Raw genomic sequence first — 13,984 nt, forward strand, 5'->3', positions numbered from 1 at the left:
TGTCTTCAGAGATACTTTTGGGTGAACATCTACTGATTATATAGCCTTTGAAAAATGCTTCCTTTTATCCTCAAGACAGTGTCCGCAAATTTAAGCTGGTACTTCACAAATTGGCGAGGCATAGGAAATTCTTTCCTTTATACAACATTTTCAGACCACCAAGTCACAGGAGGTGACAATGATAAATCTTATGAGTTCTTTCATCCACAGCCACTTCTTAATGGAAGGGACTATTTCTGACCTTCAGTTCATGGCAGTTACAAATGTCAAAGGCAGACCTTTTCCCTCCTCCCAGGCTCCTTCCCCCTCTGCTGGGCTCAGTGGCACCCTCCTGTTTGGCAGCTTGCCTCCTCCTAAATAAATGAATGCTGATGGGATGTCACTCAGGGTCACTGAAAGGTCCCCTGACCTAAAATATCTTCCTTTGGCCCTGTGGGCTGGGCGTTTCATCACCTGCATTGTACTCTGAGGTCTGGGCAAAGGGGCTTCCCCTCCAAACCCAGGGCTATAAATATGCCTCTGGGTTAGGGCTGTCTGTTACCAACAGTCCCTAGATAAACCAGCCCTCCTGGGACAGCAGCATTAACCCATTAGCTTCGAAAGCTCTTTAGGGACACAAGACCAACACTGAGGATGGTTTTGTTTGGTTTAACGTTTATTTATTTATTTGTGTGTGTGTGTGTGTGTGAGAGAGAGAGAGAGAGCGAGCGAGCGCACAAGCGCCAGTGGGGGAATGGCAGAGAGAGAGAGAGAGGGAGGCCCAGAATCCAAAGTGGCTCTGAGCTGTCAGTGCAAAGCCCCACGCTGGGCTGGATGCTGTACGCACAAACTGTGAGATCATAAGTCAAGCCGAAGTCAGACATTTAACCAACTGAGCCACCCAGGCGCCCCAATGCCAGGGATGTTTTAAGGAGAGGCACAAACTTGAGGCTTGTAGACAAATCTGATCAATAGGTTTTGTGGAGTGTACTTACTGCCTTTTTTTTTTTTTTAAGTTTATTTATTTATTTTGAGAGAGACAGCATGAGTGGGGTAGGGGCAGAAAGAGAGGGAGAGAGAATCCCAAGCAGGCTCCGCTCAGCACAGAGCCTGATGAGGGGCTCAAACTCACGAAACTGTGAGATCATGACCTGAGCCAAGACCAAGAGTCAGACCCACTGAGCCACCCAGGCACCTCTGGTATACTTACTGTCTTGAGATTGTTTTTTAGTCACTTGTCAATATTTTAAAACCGTATACAATTTCTGAAAACACAAAAACAGAAGCTCTAGCAACACTGTCCTGAATCCCCACAAAATCACAGAGGCCTCTGGTCCCCAGCCAGCTTACCTACCTGCCCGTAGGCCTTTGGGCTTAGGTGGAAAAGTTGGGAGAGCAGGCCTGGGCATCTGGGACTCATTTGTCTGTTCTAGAACATTCCAATTCAAATATTTAACCCTACAAATACAAAAAAAGCACAAAGTATGAAAAAATATAGATGATACAAAGTAGCTTAAATAGTCCTTGTCTGGAAAGAACTTAAGGATTTATTGAAAAAACAAAACATACATGTTGAACTCCAAATAAGGAAACAGTTCTTAACATTAAAAAAAAATTTTTTTTTAATGTTTATTTATTTTTGAGAGAGAGACAGAATGTGAGTGGGGCAGGAGCAGAGGGAGAGGGAGACACAGAATCAGAAGCAGGCTCCAGGCTCCGAGCTGTCAGCACATAGCCTGATGCGGGGCCGAACTCAAGAACAGCGAGATCATGACCTGAGCTGAAGTCCGACGCTCACCGCCAGGGCCACCCAGGCGCCCCAATTCTTAACATTTTAAAAGCTTTTAGATTTTCACTTCCCTCATCTCTTCCAGATTAACATTGGCTTCTGTTGAGTTCAGTGCTTACTTCCCGGTGGTTGGCTGTGTCCAACTAGCCCCAACTCCCTGAGGCCACAGACTGCCCTCTGTGTCGGCACCAAGAAAAAACAGGTGCTCAAGAAACATGAGGTGGGAGCGCCTGAGACCCTGTGATTTTGTGGTGACACAGGACAATGTTGCTAGAGCTTTTATTTCTATGTTTTTGTTTTTCAAGAGAAGTTATGAAACATCTGGTTTTAAAATATTGACAAGTCAATGGAAAAAAAAAAAAAGCTTTAAAATAGTGGGTAGACCTAACAATACATGGCTGTGGTTCATGAGTAGATAGCAAATAAAATGTTTAAACTAATAGTGACCACTTAAGTACTCTATGTCAGACATTTTGTATATGTTATTTATTTACGCCAATAACACAGATAACGCTTCTGGGTACAAATTCAAACACTATATAAGCATATAGAGCAAAACAGCGAAAGCCTATTTTTCCCCTTCTCAGGTGTGGCTCACTCCGCGTTTGGGGTGCATTCCTCCAGATACGGATGGACAGACATATCTCCAGGCCTATCATATATATCAGATCAGCCCCATTTGACCGGTGGGGAAACTGCGGCCAAGACCACAGAGCCGCATGTCCTGGAGCTGAGATTCAAACCCAGATCCCCTGACTCCTGAGTCAGCGCATTCCTTCTGCTACGCCCCCGTGTGTAAAATGTTGCGGATGAAGAAACCGAGGCTCACAGAGGGCCCGGAGCTCTCCCAGCCACACAGGGCACGGCCCAATCTGGGACAGGCAGGAAGGCTGCATGGAGGAGAGGGCAGGGACGGCCGACGGCTCACCGCGCCGCAGCGCGCAGCCCCCACCCGCACGGGGCTCGCCCACCGCGCTCGAGGGCAGCTCCCCCCGCCCCCGTGCAGGGACGGTCCGGCGGCCGGGGTCCCGAGGCCCCCCCCTGCCCCCCGCCAAGCCCAGCGCGCGGCCCCCCGGGACGGGGCCCGGAGTGACGGCTGCCTCCGGGGCGGGCAGGGACGGCCCGGATTTCGCCTGAGCCGTCGGCGGGCGCCAGCACACAGGGGCGGTCAGCACCCGCGCCCCGGGTGGGTGGCCTGGACGCGCGGGGGCTGGGGGCCGCCGAGGGGCGCGGGCTGGGCGCGTGGCGGGCGGGGCGCCGGCGGGCGGGGGCGGGCGCGGGGGCGGAGCCGCGGCCAGAGGCGGCAGTGTCCCGAGCCGGGCTCAGGGGCCGCAGTGGCCGCCGCGGAGCGAGGCTGCCTCCAGGGAGCGTCCAGGCGCAGAAGGGTTAACGGGCCGCTGGGGCCGCGCGGAGCAGGTACAGACCTCCCCCTCCCCTGCCCCGGGAGCCCTGGCCCCGGCCGCCCTCTCTCCCCGGGTCCCGTTAGAGCCCCCGCCGCGCTCGCCAGCGCCCGCCCCCGCGCCCCGTGCCCCGCGGTCGCGCCCCAGCCGCGACCCCAGCCCCAGCTCTGTAGCCTCGGAAGATCTTCCAGTCCCTGGGGTCGAATTTCTGGGGAGGGCGTTCTGATCCTGTGGAACTCTGGCCCCATCACCCGGGCGGAAAATCAGCCAAAATTCCTACGAAGTCACGGAGCGAAGTTGGAAAACATACCCAGGACCTCCCCGCACGCGCTGGCGTCCCCTGCTCTCCTCCTCCAGGAGGGGTGTTCCTGGACGGTGTGTGCCCCTGCCACCCCCTCCAGTTCTGGAGATGGGGCTGGGGACCCTGGGAGGGATGCCGACGGGTGCCCCTGATCCAGCTCAGCCTGATGATTAGAAAGGAAGGACACCTGTTGGAATGGTCGTCCAGGACCCAGGAGAGGCTGGCACAGTGAGGACAGAGTTCTGACCCAGGCTAGGGAGTCTCCAGACAGCCCTGAAACATGCTGTTCCACCCCCTGCAGCAGTGACCCATTTCCCAGAAGTGGGTCCCTCTGGGGGTGAAGGGTGTGGCCCTTCCCAGGTCTCCCCTTCTTGATCCTCACTGGCCAGTGTGGAGGTGTGGCCAGGAGGAGCCCAGGTTTGTCCAGACCAGTCTCCAGCCTGGCACCAGGGTGACCACTGCTGACCTCTCCTTTCCTCACCCTGGGCAGAGAGACACACCAGATGAGGAACATGCAAAGGGGGAGAAGCACAAATGTGTGTCTGTTTCTGCAGTGGAGGGGGTGTCGGCCCCCTGCCCAGCTGTGCAGGGGGTGGGGTAGGACTTTTCCAGAGAGGGAGCCAGGCCTGGCCAGGGCTCCAGGAGTTCACGTCACCCCCACCCCCACCCCTCACTTCTCCAGGGAACTGCCGAAGCCAAACCCAGCTCAGGATGGGATTATGTGTACTGGGTAGACCCATAGAGACAGCAAGATACAGACCCTGGGGGGAGCAGAGAGAAGCAGAGGCTGAGAGGGAGTGGAAAGGGTGGGTGCCCAGCAGCAGAGAAGGGGCAGACAGGGATCACACCCCCATCTCTCCTCTTCAGCATCAAGGCACAGAGGCTTGGGTGGACCTTCTCTGGAGCCCCTACGCCCCCATCAGGGTGGAGCTGGTGACCTCAGTGGCCAGCCCAGCCGGGGGTGGGGGGGAGAGCAGCCATCAGCAACCCCTTCCCAACCCCAAGCAGCTGAGGTGACCCTGGGCACTCAGGCTCGTCCTCCGCAAACCTTCCCTTACATTTCCACGTCTTGGGGTCTCAGGGAGGGGAGTGGGGCTGAATGTTGCTACCCCCAAGCACATTCCTGCCCTCCCCTCTGCCATTTTCCTGCCCCTGAGCTGGCCCACCTCAGCATTAGCTCCTTGGATTCCTCTCCCGGGTGCCTTTCAGATCCAACAGAAACATTTTTTTTTTTCCTGGAAAGCAGAACTAAGAGCGGGTTGAGGAGTGGGGGTGGGGAGGGCTCGTGGGAGGGAGCTAGGGGCTGGAGGGGTGGGGCAGCTGTGGCTTTGAGACCAGGGGAGGTTTCGGAGCTCCACCTCCCTGCTAATGGAAGCTAGACTTGAGGAAGGACTTCCCGGCTCCTCAGAGTGCGAGGTGTGTGACTGGGGAGCAACGGCCCCTCTGGCTGCATCCCTCCTGCCCGGGGGCCCCCCCTGCCCATCATGGTCGCACCTGAAATGAGCCTTCGTTACAGGGAGGGGTCCCCTTACATCGCAAGGGGAAAATCACCTGCTTCTCTACAGATTAAACCATTGGCCCACTTAGTTTATCCCTGGACTAGAAAGTGTTTGAGGCAGAGATGTGCCTGGGGCTCCAGAAGGAGCTTAGTTTTAAAGGGAAGAAAATGCTGGGAGGCAGGTAGGATATGGAAAGCCCAGAGCGGCCTCCTGTCACCTCCTCAGAGCCGGCATCTGGCATGTCCTCGCCCAGGCCTCCCTCCTCAACCGTCTGGGACCCCTGGGAGGGCGGGAGGTGGGACCAGAAGAAAATCATCTTAGGGGAGATGTGCGCGCCTGTGTGGCCTGTGTGGCCTGAGCTGGCCTGGAAACAGCCCCTGGTTGGGATGGGGGAGGGGCTGAGGAGTTCCTGCAGGCTGAGGGGAGGGGACTGGGCCACAGTCGGGAGGCTGAGGTCAGACCCCCACCCTCCAGTCTCGGCAGGCGGGAAGGGGCAGCATTCCTTCCCGCTCTCACCCTTAGTGTCAGAAAAGGGTGGGACGCCCCCCCCCCCCCGAACCTCCATCCTCATTCGATGTCCTGAGGAGCCATCCCTGCCAACCCCAGCTCTCTGGAGACTGGAGAGGTAACCACCGGGCTTCTGTCCCCGCAGAGCGCGCCCCCTGCACGCTCAGATGCCGGAGTAGCGTGTTTACTTCCGGTCCCCTCTCCCGGCCTGGGGCTTCAAGGGAGGAGCGATGGAGAAGTGGGCGGGCAGGTAAGCTTGTGGGGCTGCCGGCTGCGGGGGCGGCTCTGCTCCTGAAAGTGACGGATAGGCCACTTCTGGGCGGGGCGGGGGCAAGTGATGAGTGACTTCTGCTTTCTGAGAAGCTGGCATCAGGATGCGGGGAGCCTGCTTGGGGAGGGGGGGGTGTTGTGACACCTCCTCTGGCCGGTTTGCAGGTCCCAGTTGTGCCTGATGCTGCTTCTGTCCCTCCCTGAGCTCTGCCTGGATCAGGAGGTAAGCCAGGCACCAGAGGCTGGGACCCTGCCCCCTTCCTATCTTCCACCCCACTCCTACAGGCCTTGGAGTGATGGCCCCTTTCCCATTTGCCCTCCCAGCCTCCCTCCCACCCCCCAGCTCACTAACTCTTTGCCAAATAACATCAAGTCTCACCTGTGCTACCGAATGTGCCCTCAGGCCAGTAACAACAGCCCCAGCCCTCAGGCACTGGAGTGGATACTCTGCACAGTTACCCGAAAATCCTTCTAACTTTGTCTGACCTTTTTGTCCACATAGGTGTTGTCTGGACACTCTATTCAGACACCCCCTGAGGAGGGCCAGGGCCCTGAGGGCATCTGGGGTCCTTGGGACCAGTGGGCCTCTTGCTCCCAGCCCTGTGGAGTTGGGGTGCAGCGCAGGAGTCGGACCTGTCAGCTCCCTACAGCTCAACACCAGGGCCTGCCCTTCCCACCCCGGCCCCCAAGACACCCAGAAGCCCTGCTCCCCCAGGGTCAGGGCTCCAGACCCCAGACTTCCCGAGAAACCCTCCCCCTGTACAGGCCACAGCCTCGGGGAAGAGGTGGCCCCTTTCGAGGTCCTGCTTCCCAGTTAGGGAGAGCAGAGGCCCAGGAGATTCCAGCAGCTCGGAGGTGAGGCTGGGATCCAGGGAAGGGTGGGACTTGGGTCAGGGGCGGGGCTTGGGACTGAGGGACCGGGAGTAAAGGATGCGTGGCAGAGGCTTATCTTTGGCGCTCAAAGTAGACGCCGGGAGGAGCGGGGGGGGGGGGGGGGGGGGGGGGGGGGGGGGGGGGGGGGGGGGGGGGGGGGGGGGGGGGGGGGAGGGGGGGGCGGCGGGCCGGGGAAGAGGCCGGGTCGGACGGAGCCGGCCCGAGCTGTGACCGCGTGTCTGCTACACCTTCTCAGATCCCGAGTTCGAGACCCCATCAAGCCGGGAATGTTTGGTTACGGGAAAGTGCCCTTTGCTTTGCCGCTCCATCGGAACCGCAGGCACCCCCGGAGGCTGCGCAGATCCGAGCTCCCCCACACCTCAGTTCTTTCATCCCTGACTCCAAGAACAGAGCCATCTTCCACAAACCACACAGCTCAAGCTCAGCTCCCTCCTACAGAACCGTCTTCCAGCCCCCTGTCCCCCCCAGCAGAGCCCGGAAGCCCCCATGCTGGTCAGACAGAGGGGCCTTCTAGAACCAGGCCTGCCCCCACACGACCCCACCCCAGAGCCTCTGGCACAGACATCCTCTTGTCCATCCCCTCCCCAGGGGACAGTAGCTCTTTCCACATGCCCCCTCAGCCAAGAATGCCAAATTCCCAGGGTCGGGCCAGTCTCCAGGTGCCAGACAGGCACCCTAATCCTTTCCTTTCTGCCCCTCGGGGCAGAGGTCACCAGAGCCAGGAGCACTGGAGTCCTGGGGGGAATCTTCAAGGGTCCCTCATGGAGCCTGCCCCTCACTACCCAGATGGCTGGTTGCCTCTGCTGAGTGCTGGTCCCCACTCCAGTTCCCTCTGGAGCCTCTTTGCTCCCAATAGCCCTGTCCCAAGATGTTCTGGGGAGAGTGAGCAGCTGAGAGCCTGCAGCCAAGCGGTGAGTTCTTCCTCAGACCATCCCCTCCCCAGACTTGCAATTCTGCTCCCCTGACCCTGAGTCTGGGGCCTCGGCTTGTCAGATTGGGACCTGAGGGAGAAGGGCCTTGGCATCTGACCTCCTCAGGGTAGGGGCCTCGGAGCTCTTCCACAGACCCGACCTTCCCTCCCACACCCCCAGATCCAGCCCTGACCCACACCCCCATTTTCCTCCCCAGCTTTGACTCCTCTGTATCCCCCCCACCTCAGCCCTGCCCCCCTGAGCATCCAGACCCCCGGGCCCTGCAGTGTTCAGCCTTTGACTCCCAGGAGTTTATGGGCCAGCTGTACCAATGGGAGCCCTTCACAGAAGGTGAGGTTTGTAGCCCCCCCTGGGGAAGCTGAACTGGCTTAAGATTGGGGGATGGCAGGAAGAGGGAGACACCCAGCCCCTCTAGATCTCCTCTGGAGGCCCTTGTATTTCCCTTTTGTGAAATATTTTCTTTTATTTCCCAGGGCCAGGGCCAGGGTGAAGAGACAGCACAGGCACAGAAAGGGGAGTGGGTTTCCAGACAGGACGCAGCTGTCAGATGACGATGGGATCATCAGCAGAGGGATCGGGCTGGGAGGGGGAGTGTCCAGAGGCACCTTCTGGCTGGCCTCCTCTGGGAAGTCCATCCCAGGAGGTGGGGTCGACATGAGAGGGGCACGGTCAGGGAGACAGCAGGGTGTGGTGCACCGTGGGCCCTGGCTGCTGTAGACCACCTGTTCCCAAGTTCCCATCCACTTGATTTTAGGCCTGTGTCGGCTTGATGCCAAGAAACCCCTTTGTGAGCTTGCATGATCATAGGTTTCAAGTATCTTCTCTCTCACAATTCACAGCCTCTTCACTGGTCTCCGTGACCTCAACTGATCTGACTCAACTTTTGTGTGACCCTCAAAGGAACCTTTGAGAAAATACAGTTGTCATATTCCCTTCATCCTAGTGACGTAGTCAACCTCAGGATGCCCTATAGCTAATTGGGGACCTTTGCCAGCTGGCCTCTCGCCAGGGACCTCAGCTAACCACCCTTCTACCCTGTTTCTTAGTTCAGGGCTCCCAACGCTGTGAGTTGAACTGCCGTCCTCGTGGCTTCCGCTTCTATGTCCGTCATACCGAAAAGGTCCAGGATGGGACCCTGTGTCAGCCTGGAGCCCTAGACATCTGTGTGGCCGGACGCTGTCTGGTGAGGGAGGATGGTGTGTCTGGGTGTGTGCACACGCATGCACACACACACATAGGCATGCACACACAGTCTCCTTAGTCATCATCACAGAAACAAAACCCTAGGCTGAGATTGCACAGAGGAAAGTTCTTCCCTGCCCAGTTGGAAGTGAGAACAGAACCAGGAGGTGAACTGTAGGAAGGACCCCCTCAGGCATATACACACTTCGGTGGAGGCTGGCTGGGGCTGGTGGGCTGGCAGAGAAACACATTCTCACTTGCAGTAAAGATCAAGGTGCAGGGCAAGCTGGAGAGTCCGAAGAGGATGAGGCTGGGGTGCGGTGGTATCTCATCTCAAGCGGCCCCTGCCTCACTCTCCCCCAGAGCCCCGGCTGTGATGGGATCCTCGGCTCTGGCAGGCGTCCAGATGGCTGTGGGGTCTGTGGGGGTGATGATTCCACCTGCCGCCACATCTCAGGAAACCTCACTGACCGGGGGGGCCCTCTGGGCTATCAGAAGATCCTGTCGATTCCTGCTGGAGCCTCCCAGCTCCAGATCGCCCAGCTCCGGCCCAGCTCCAACTACCTTGGTGAGTTCTCTGGATTTCCTGAGTCTTGGGTCTCCATTCCATTCCTGGTCTCCTGGTTCAGCCCTCTATGCCTGCTCTGAACACAGCAAATGGGCCAAGCAGAGAGAAGTCGGGGCCTCCTTGCCCTGTGGAGAGAGCGAGAGAATGGGGGCATCTGGGGCTCTGCATGGCTTAGGGAGTGCTAGGAGAAGGACATCACGACTGATCTGGTGTCCTGATCTCCAATCTCCAGCCCTTCGAGGCCCTGGGGGCCAGTCCATCATCAATGGAAACTGGGCTGTGGATCCCCCTGGGTCCTACACGGCCAGTGGGACTGTCTTCCTGTACAACCGTCCTTCTCGAGAGGAGGGCAAGGGGGAGAGTCTGTCAGCCAAAGGGCCCACTACCCAGCCTGTGGATGTCTACGTGAGCTTGGGGCCCAGGAAGCTGGACTGCTGGGGGGTGGTGGGAGGCTTTCCCTCTGAGGGCAAAGCTGTGGGTCTCAAGATGGAGGGAAGGCGAGTGGTATGCCCTTCTTGCTTCCCCAGACAATTCATTACCTTCTCTTTCTCTTCCCAGGTGATCTTTCAGGAGGAAAACCCAGGCATTTTTTATCAGTATGTTATCTCTTCACCTCCTCCAGATCTTGAGAGCACCACCCCAGAGCCCCACCTCCCCCACCTCCAGCAGGGTAAGACTCTGCTCCCCAGACCTGGGAGGCAGGGAGGGACTGAAAGGGGAGTCTGGAGGCAGTGGGGTGCATTTGATTCGTCTACTCCACTGTCCTTGCATAGAGATTTTGAGGGTAGAGCCCCCACCCGCTTTGGCGCCCCGCCCTGCGCGGACCCCAGGCACTCTCCAGCGTCAGGTGCGGATCCCCCAGATGCGCGCTCCACCCCATCCCAGGACCCCCCTGGGGTCTCCGACTGGATACTGGAAACGAGTGGGACACTCGGAGTGCTCAGCATCCTGTGGGAAAGGTGAGACTTTGTGTACCAGCCTGGATTCCGGGCACCCGCAGCCCAGATCCCTGACTTGGCACGCCTGATCCCACACTCAGGAGTGTGGGTCCACACCTTGACTCTGTGCCAAGTCAGATTCCAGTGCCTGGGGCCCCACTGACGCTGGGCTCTGAGCCAGACTGCCTCCCCTGGTTTCCTTCTCATCCCTTTCAGGTGTTTGGCGCCCCATTTTCCTCTGCATTTCTCGTGAGTCAGGGGAGGAACTGGATGAACACAGCTGTGCCATGGGAGCCAGGCCCCCAGACCCCCTGGAGCCCTGCCACGGTCCCCTGTGCCCTCCATAGTGAGTATGACCCCCAGGGAGGGCTAGGGTCCTAAAACACAGCAGCCGTCCCTGCTCAGGATCCCACCTGCATTCTGGGCCCAGTACCCAAGGTCTCCTGGCTGCAGACAGACAGCATGTCAGTAGAAAGGTTTACATTCCCCAGACAGTAAGAAAACCCCGGCAGCCTGAGCCCCACAAGGGAACTCAGATTCCAGGTTCTGAAGATGCTCCTTCTCTGCAGGGCCTCCCCACCCCAAGCCCAGCATCCCTTGCCCCACATATGGCAGCCCCACACATCTCTGTGTCTCTGTTTTCTTCCTCTGCGTCTCTGCCTCTCCCCTGCCCCACCACGCCCACAGCTGGGAGGCTGGCGAATGGACATCCTGCAGCCGCTCCTGTGGCCCTGGCACCCAGCACCGTCAGCTGCGCTGCCGGCAGGAGTTTGGGGGGGGTGGCTCCTCCGTGCCTCCGGAGCGCTGCAGACATCTCCCCCGGCCCAACATCACCCAGCCCTGTCAGCTACGCCTCTGTGGCCATTGGGAGGTTCGTTCCCCCTGGAGCCAGGTGAGTGGGACTGGGTCAGGAGGCTGCCAGAATGGGAAGGACCCTAGATGAAAGGCACCAGTGAGTTAGAGCAGTGGTTTTTTCCATTTTTTTTTTTTAATCAGCAGAAGCTTTTTGACTGACAAGATCTCTTGTGAGACCCCCATCTATAAAGCAGATAAGACACTGAACCAGGGGTTCCAGCCCAGAGCCACCTGCTCAGCCTGCCCCTCTGTGCATAAAGCCATGTAACTGCCCAGTTAGGGACGAAAGGCAGGTCCTGGTTCCCAGGCCACAGACCTGGAGCTGGAGGCTAGGGAGGAAGCCTGGGGGTCCAGGCTCTGGGATGCTCTCTTACCCTCAGTGCTCTGTGCGGTGTGGGCGTGGCCAGAGGAGTCGGCAAGTTCGCTGTGTGGGAAACAATGGTGATGAAGTGAGCGAGAGGGAGTGTGCATCAGGCCCTCCACGGCCCTCCAGCAGAGAGTCCTGTGACATGGGGCCCTGTACTACAGCCTGGTTCCACAGCGACTGGAGCTCCAAGGTGGGCCCTACACCCCTTATCCAAGCCCCACGTCCCTGGTGCCCCACACCCAGGACCCTTCTTTCCAACACATGTCAGTACGCATAGTACACGTCAGTAGCTCTACTGTGTGCTAGATGCTGCTGATGCCAGAAACTCAGAGCTAAGTGAGCAAAGCTCACATTAGGGTCCTGGATTCCCAGCACAGGTTCCGCTTATCTGGCTGGTACCCTGGGCACTCCCTAACTCTGGGGATCCAGGACACACCACCCTCACCTCTCCTCCTCCCCCACCCATCACCTTCTCAACAGTGCTCAGCCGAGTGTGGCACAGGAATCCAGCGAAGGTCTGTGGTTTGCCTGGGGAGCGGGGAGGCCCATGGGGCGGGCCAGGAGGAATCAGGAGCAGGGACCAGTGAGCAGAGCTGTGCGCCCGGAAGCCGTCCCCCTGACATGCGTGCCTGCAGCTTAGGACCCTGTGAGATGACTTGGTGCTGGTACACGGGGCCCTGGGCTGAGGTGAGCCAAGAGCCTGGGAGGGGGGGTGCCCATTGGTGGGATTCCCTGTGGGCCGGTGGGAGTGATCCCTGTTCTTTCTGCCCCTTGCACACCCTCCCTTTCCTGTGTATCAGTGTTCCTCGGAGTGTGGCTCTGGCACACAGCGTAGAGACATAATTTGTGTGTCCAAACTGGGTACTGAGTTCAACGTGACTTCTCCCAGCAACTGTTCCCACCTGCCCAGGCCTCCTGCCCTGCAGCCCTGTCAGGGGCAGGACTGCCAGGACCGGTGGTTTTCCACGCCCTGGAGTCCGGTGAGTGCCTGGCTCCCTCACCCTGCTCTGCATGGACTTCCAGGGAAAGGGGGGCTCCTCTTATGGTATCCCCACTGCGTCCCAGGATGAGGCCAGCTGCGATGGTTTACCATTGTCTTACTCCCTATAGACGTGGGGGACCCGTCCATGTAGGATTTCACAGTGTTCCAGGAGAGCCCCCACCCCCCATACTACTTTCAGGGAAGGTGGTGGGGTTCAGGAGGAGCCTAGGTCACAGCAAAGGTCTGATTTGATAGTCGGGGTCTCCCCAGTGTTCTCGCTCCTGCCAGGGGGGTGTGCAGACAAGGGAGGTCCAGTGCTTGACCGCCAACCAGACCCTCAGCGTCCGATGCCCTTCTCACCTGCGGCCATCCAGGAAACGACCCTGTAACAGCCAGCCCTGCAGCCAGCGCCCCGGTAAAGAGCCCCTTTTTCCCCCTAACCCCAATACACTGGACTTAACTGAAGTGTGGGGGAGATGAGAAAGGACCAGTGGGAGTGGGCACTGCACCTCCAAACGGAAGGGTCTGGGTGACTGTCTTGTGCCCCCTGGCCTCCTCTGTCCCCAGATGATCAGTGCAAGGACAGCTCTCCACATTGCCCCCTGGTGGTACAGGCCCGTCTCTGCGTCTATCCCTACTACACAGCCACCTGTTGCCGCTCTTGCGCCCATGTCCTGGAGCGTTCTCCCCCAGAGCCCGCCTGAAATGAGTCCAAGAGACCCTCTCCTCATGGTTTCCACCATCAGTCACCCACCCATCAGCCCACTCTATATCCTCTGGCTCTCCAGCCTGCCCTAGTCTCACCAGGGATGTCCCCTAGGGTGGTTGCGGGCGGCAAGATAACCATCACGATGTGTGTGTGGCTGGGCCTGTGTGCACATAGGCCCCACGTGTGTATCTGGGTCCGCGTGGATGTGTGTGCTCACACACATGTATTCTCAAAAAAAGAGGTTAAACTGAAGAGGAATGGGGAGGGACCATGCCTGTTTCCCTGAGACTTTTCTAGGCTGAGAGCTCCTTAGTAATCCAGACTGCCTGGCGACTGGCCTCTCCAACCCCAACTTTGTGCCCTGCACTTCAGTTCTCATGTTCAGGCCTCACATCTTCTAAACCACCCATTTGTCCTCCAACCCCTCCCCCCATACTTAGTCTCTCTATCCCTACCTTTCATAATCAGCTAGGGATGAGGGTCAGCCACTGCCAATCCTGCTTTGCCCCAGAAAGAGAGACTACCTCCCCAGAGCAGGGACCAGCTGGGCAGAAGATGGAAAAAAGAAAGGCTAGAACAAGACACCCTAGCCCCTGCTCCCGCTCCCCACCTCCTAAAATGATTCCCACCCCAGAACTAATTTATTTTTTATTAAAGATGATTATGACAAATGAGAAAGAGGTTCTTTATTGTCCTGATGGGAACCCAGCGACTTGGGCCACCTAGACAAGCAGTGTGAGGTCAGAATGAGGGGTGGGAAGGGGAACAGCGCCTAGAGCCCAGGCGGAGAGTCTGGGCCCAGAAAGGCCAAT

At 58.2% G+C, this 13,984-nt stretch overlaps 1 protein-coding gene across 2 annotated transcripts; it reads left to right on the plus strand.

The window, feature by feature from the left end:
* The first annotated feature begins 3,058 nt into the window (after positions 1–3,058).
* On the plus strand, positions 3,059–13,846 carry ADAMTSL4 (ADAMTS like 4). Of its 2 annotated transcripts, XM_043576154.1 has the most exons (18): positions 3,059–3,184; positions 5,621–5,725; positions 5,911–5,968; positions 6,248–6,600; positions 6,875–7,550; positions 7,799–7,901; positions 8,618–8,754; positions 9,117–9,321; positions 9,554–9,726; positions 9,880–9,991; positions 10,095–10,280; positions 10,476–10,605; positions 10,947–11,151; positions 11,495–11,671; positions 11,962–12,168; positions 12,282–12,461; positions 12,734–12,878; positions 13,031–13,846. In XM_043576154.1, exons 2-18 carry the CDS (start codon positions 5,706–5,708, stop codon positions 13,165–13,167), a joined length of 3,204 nt encoding a protein of 1,067 aa, XP_043432089.1. In that variant the 5' UTR covers positions 3,059–3,184; positions 5,621–5,705; the 3' UTR covers positions 13,168–13,846. The 2 variants fall into 2 exon arrangements, with proteins under 2 accessions (XP_043432089.1, XP_043432090.1); XM_043576155.1 differs by lacking the exons at positions 3,059–3,184; positions 5,621–5,725 and having other exon boundaries at positions 5,919–5,968; positions 6,511–6,600.
* The last annotated feature ends 138 nt before the right edge of the window (positions 13,847–13,984 follow it).

The sequence above is a fragment of the Prionailurus bengalensis genome, chromosome C1 (genome assembly GCF_016509475.1).
Source record: "Prionailurus bengalensis isolate Pbe53 chromosome C1, Fcat_Pben_1.1_paternal_pri, whole genome shotgun sequence".
In the NCBI taxonomy this organism is placed as follows: domain Eukaryota; kingdom Metazoa; phylum Chordata; class Mammalia; order Carnivora; family Felidae; genus Prionailurus; species Prionailurus bengalensis.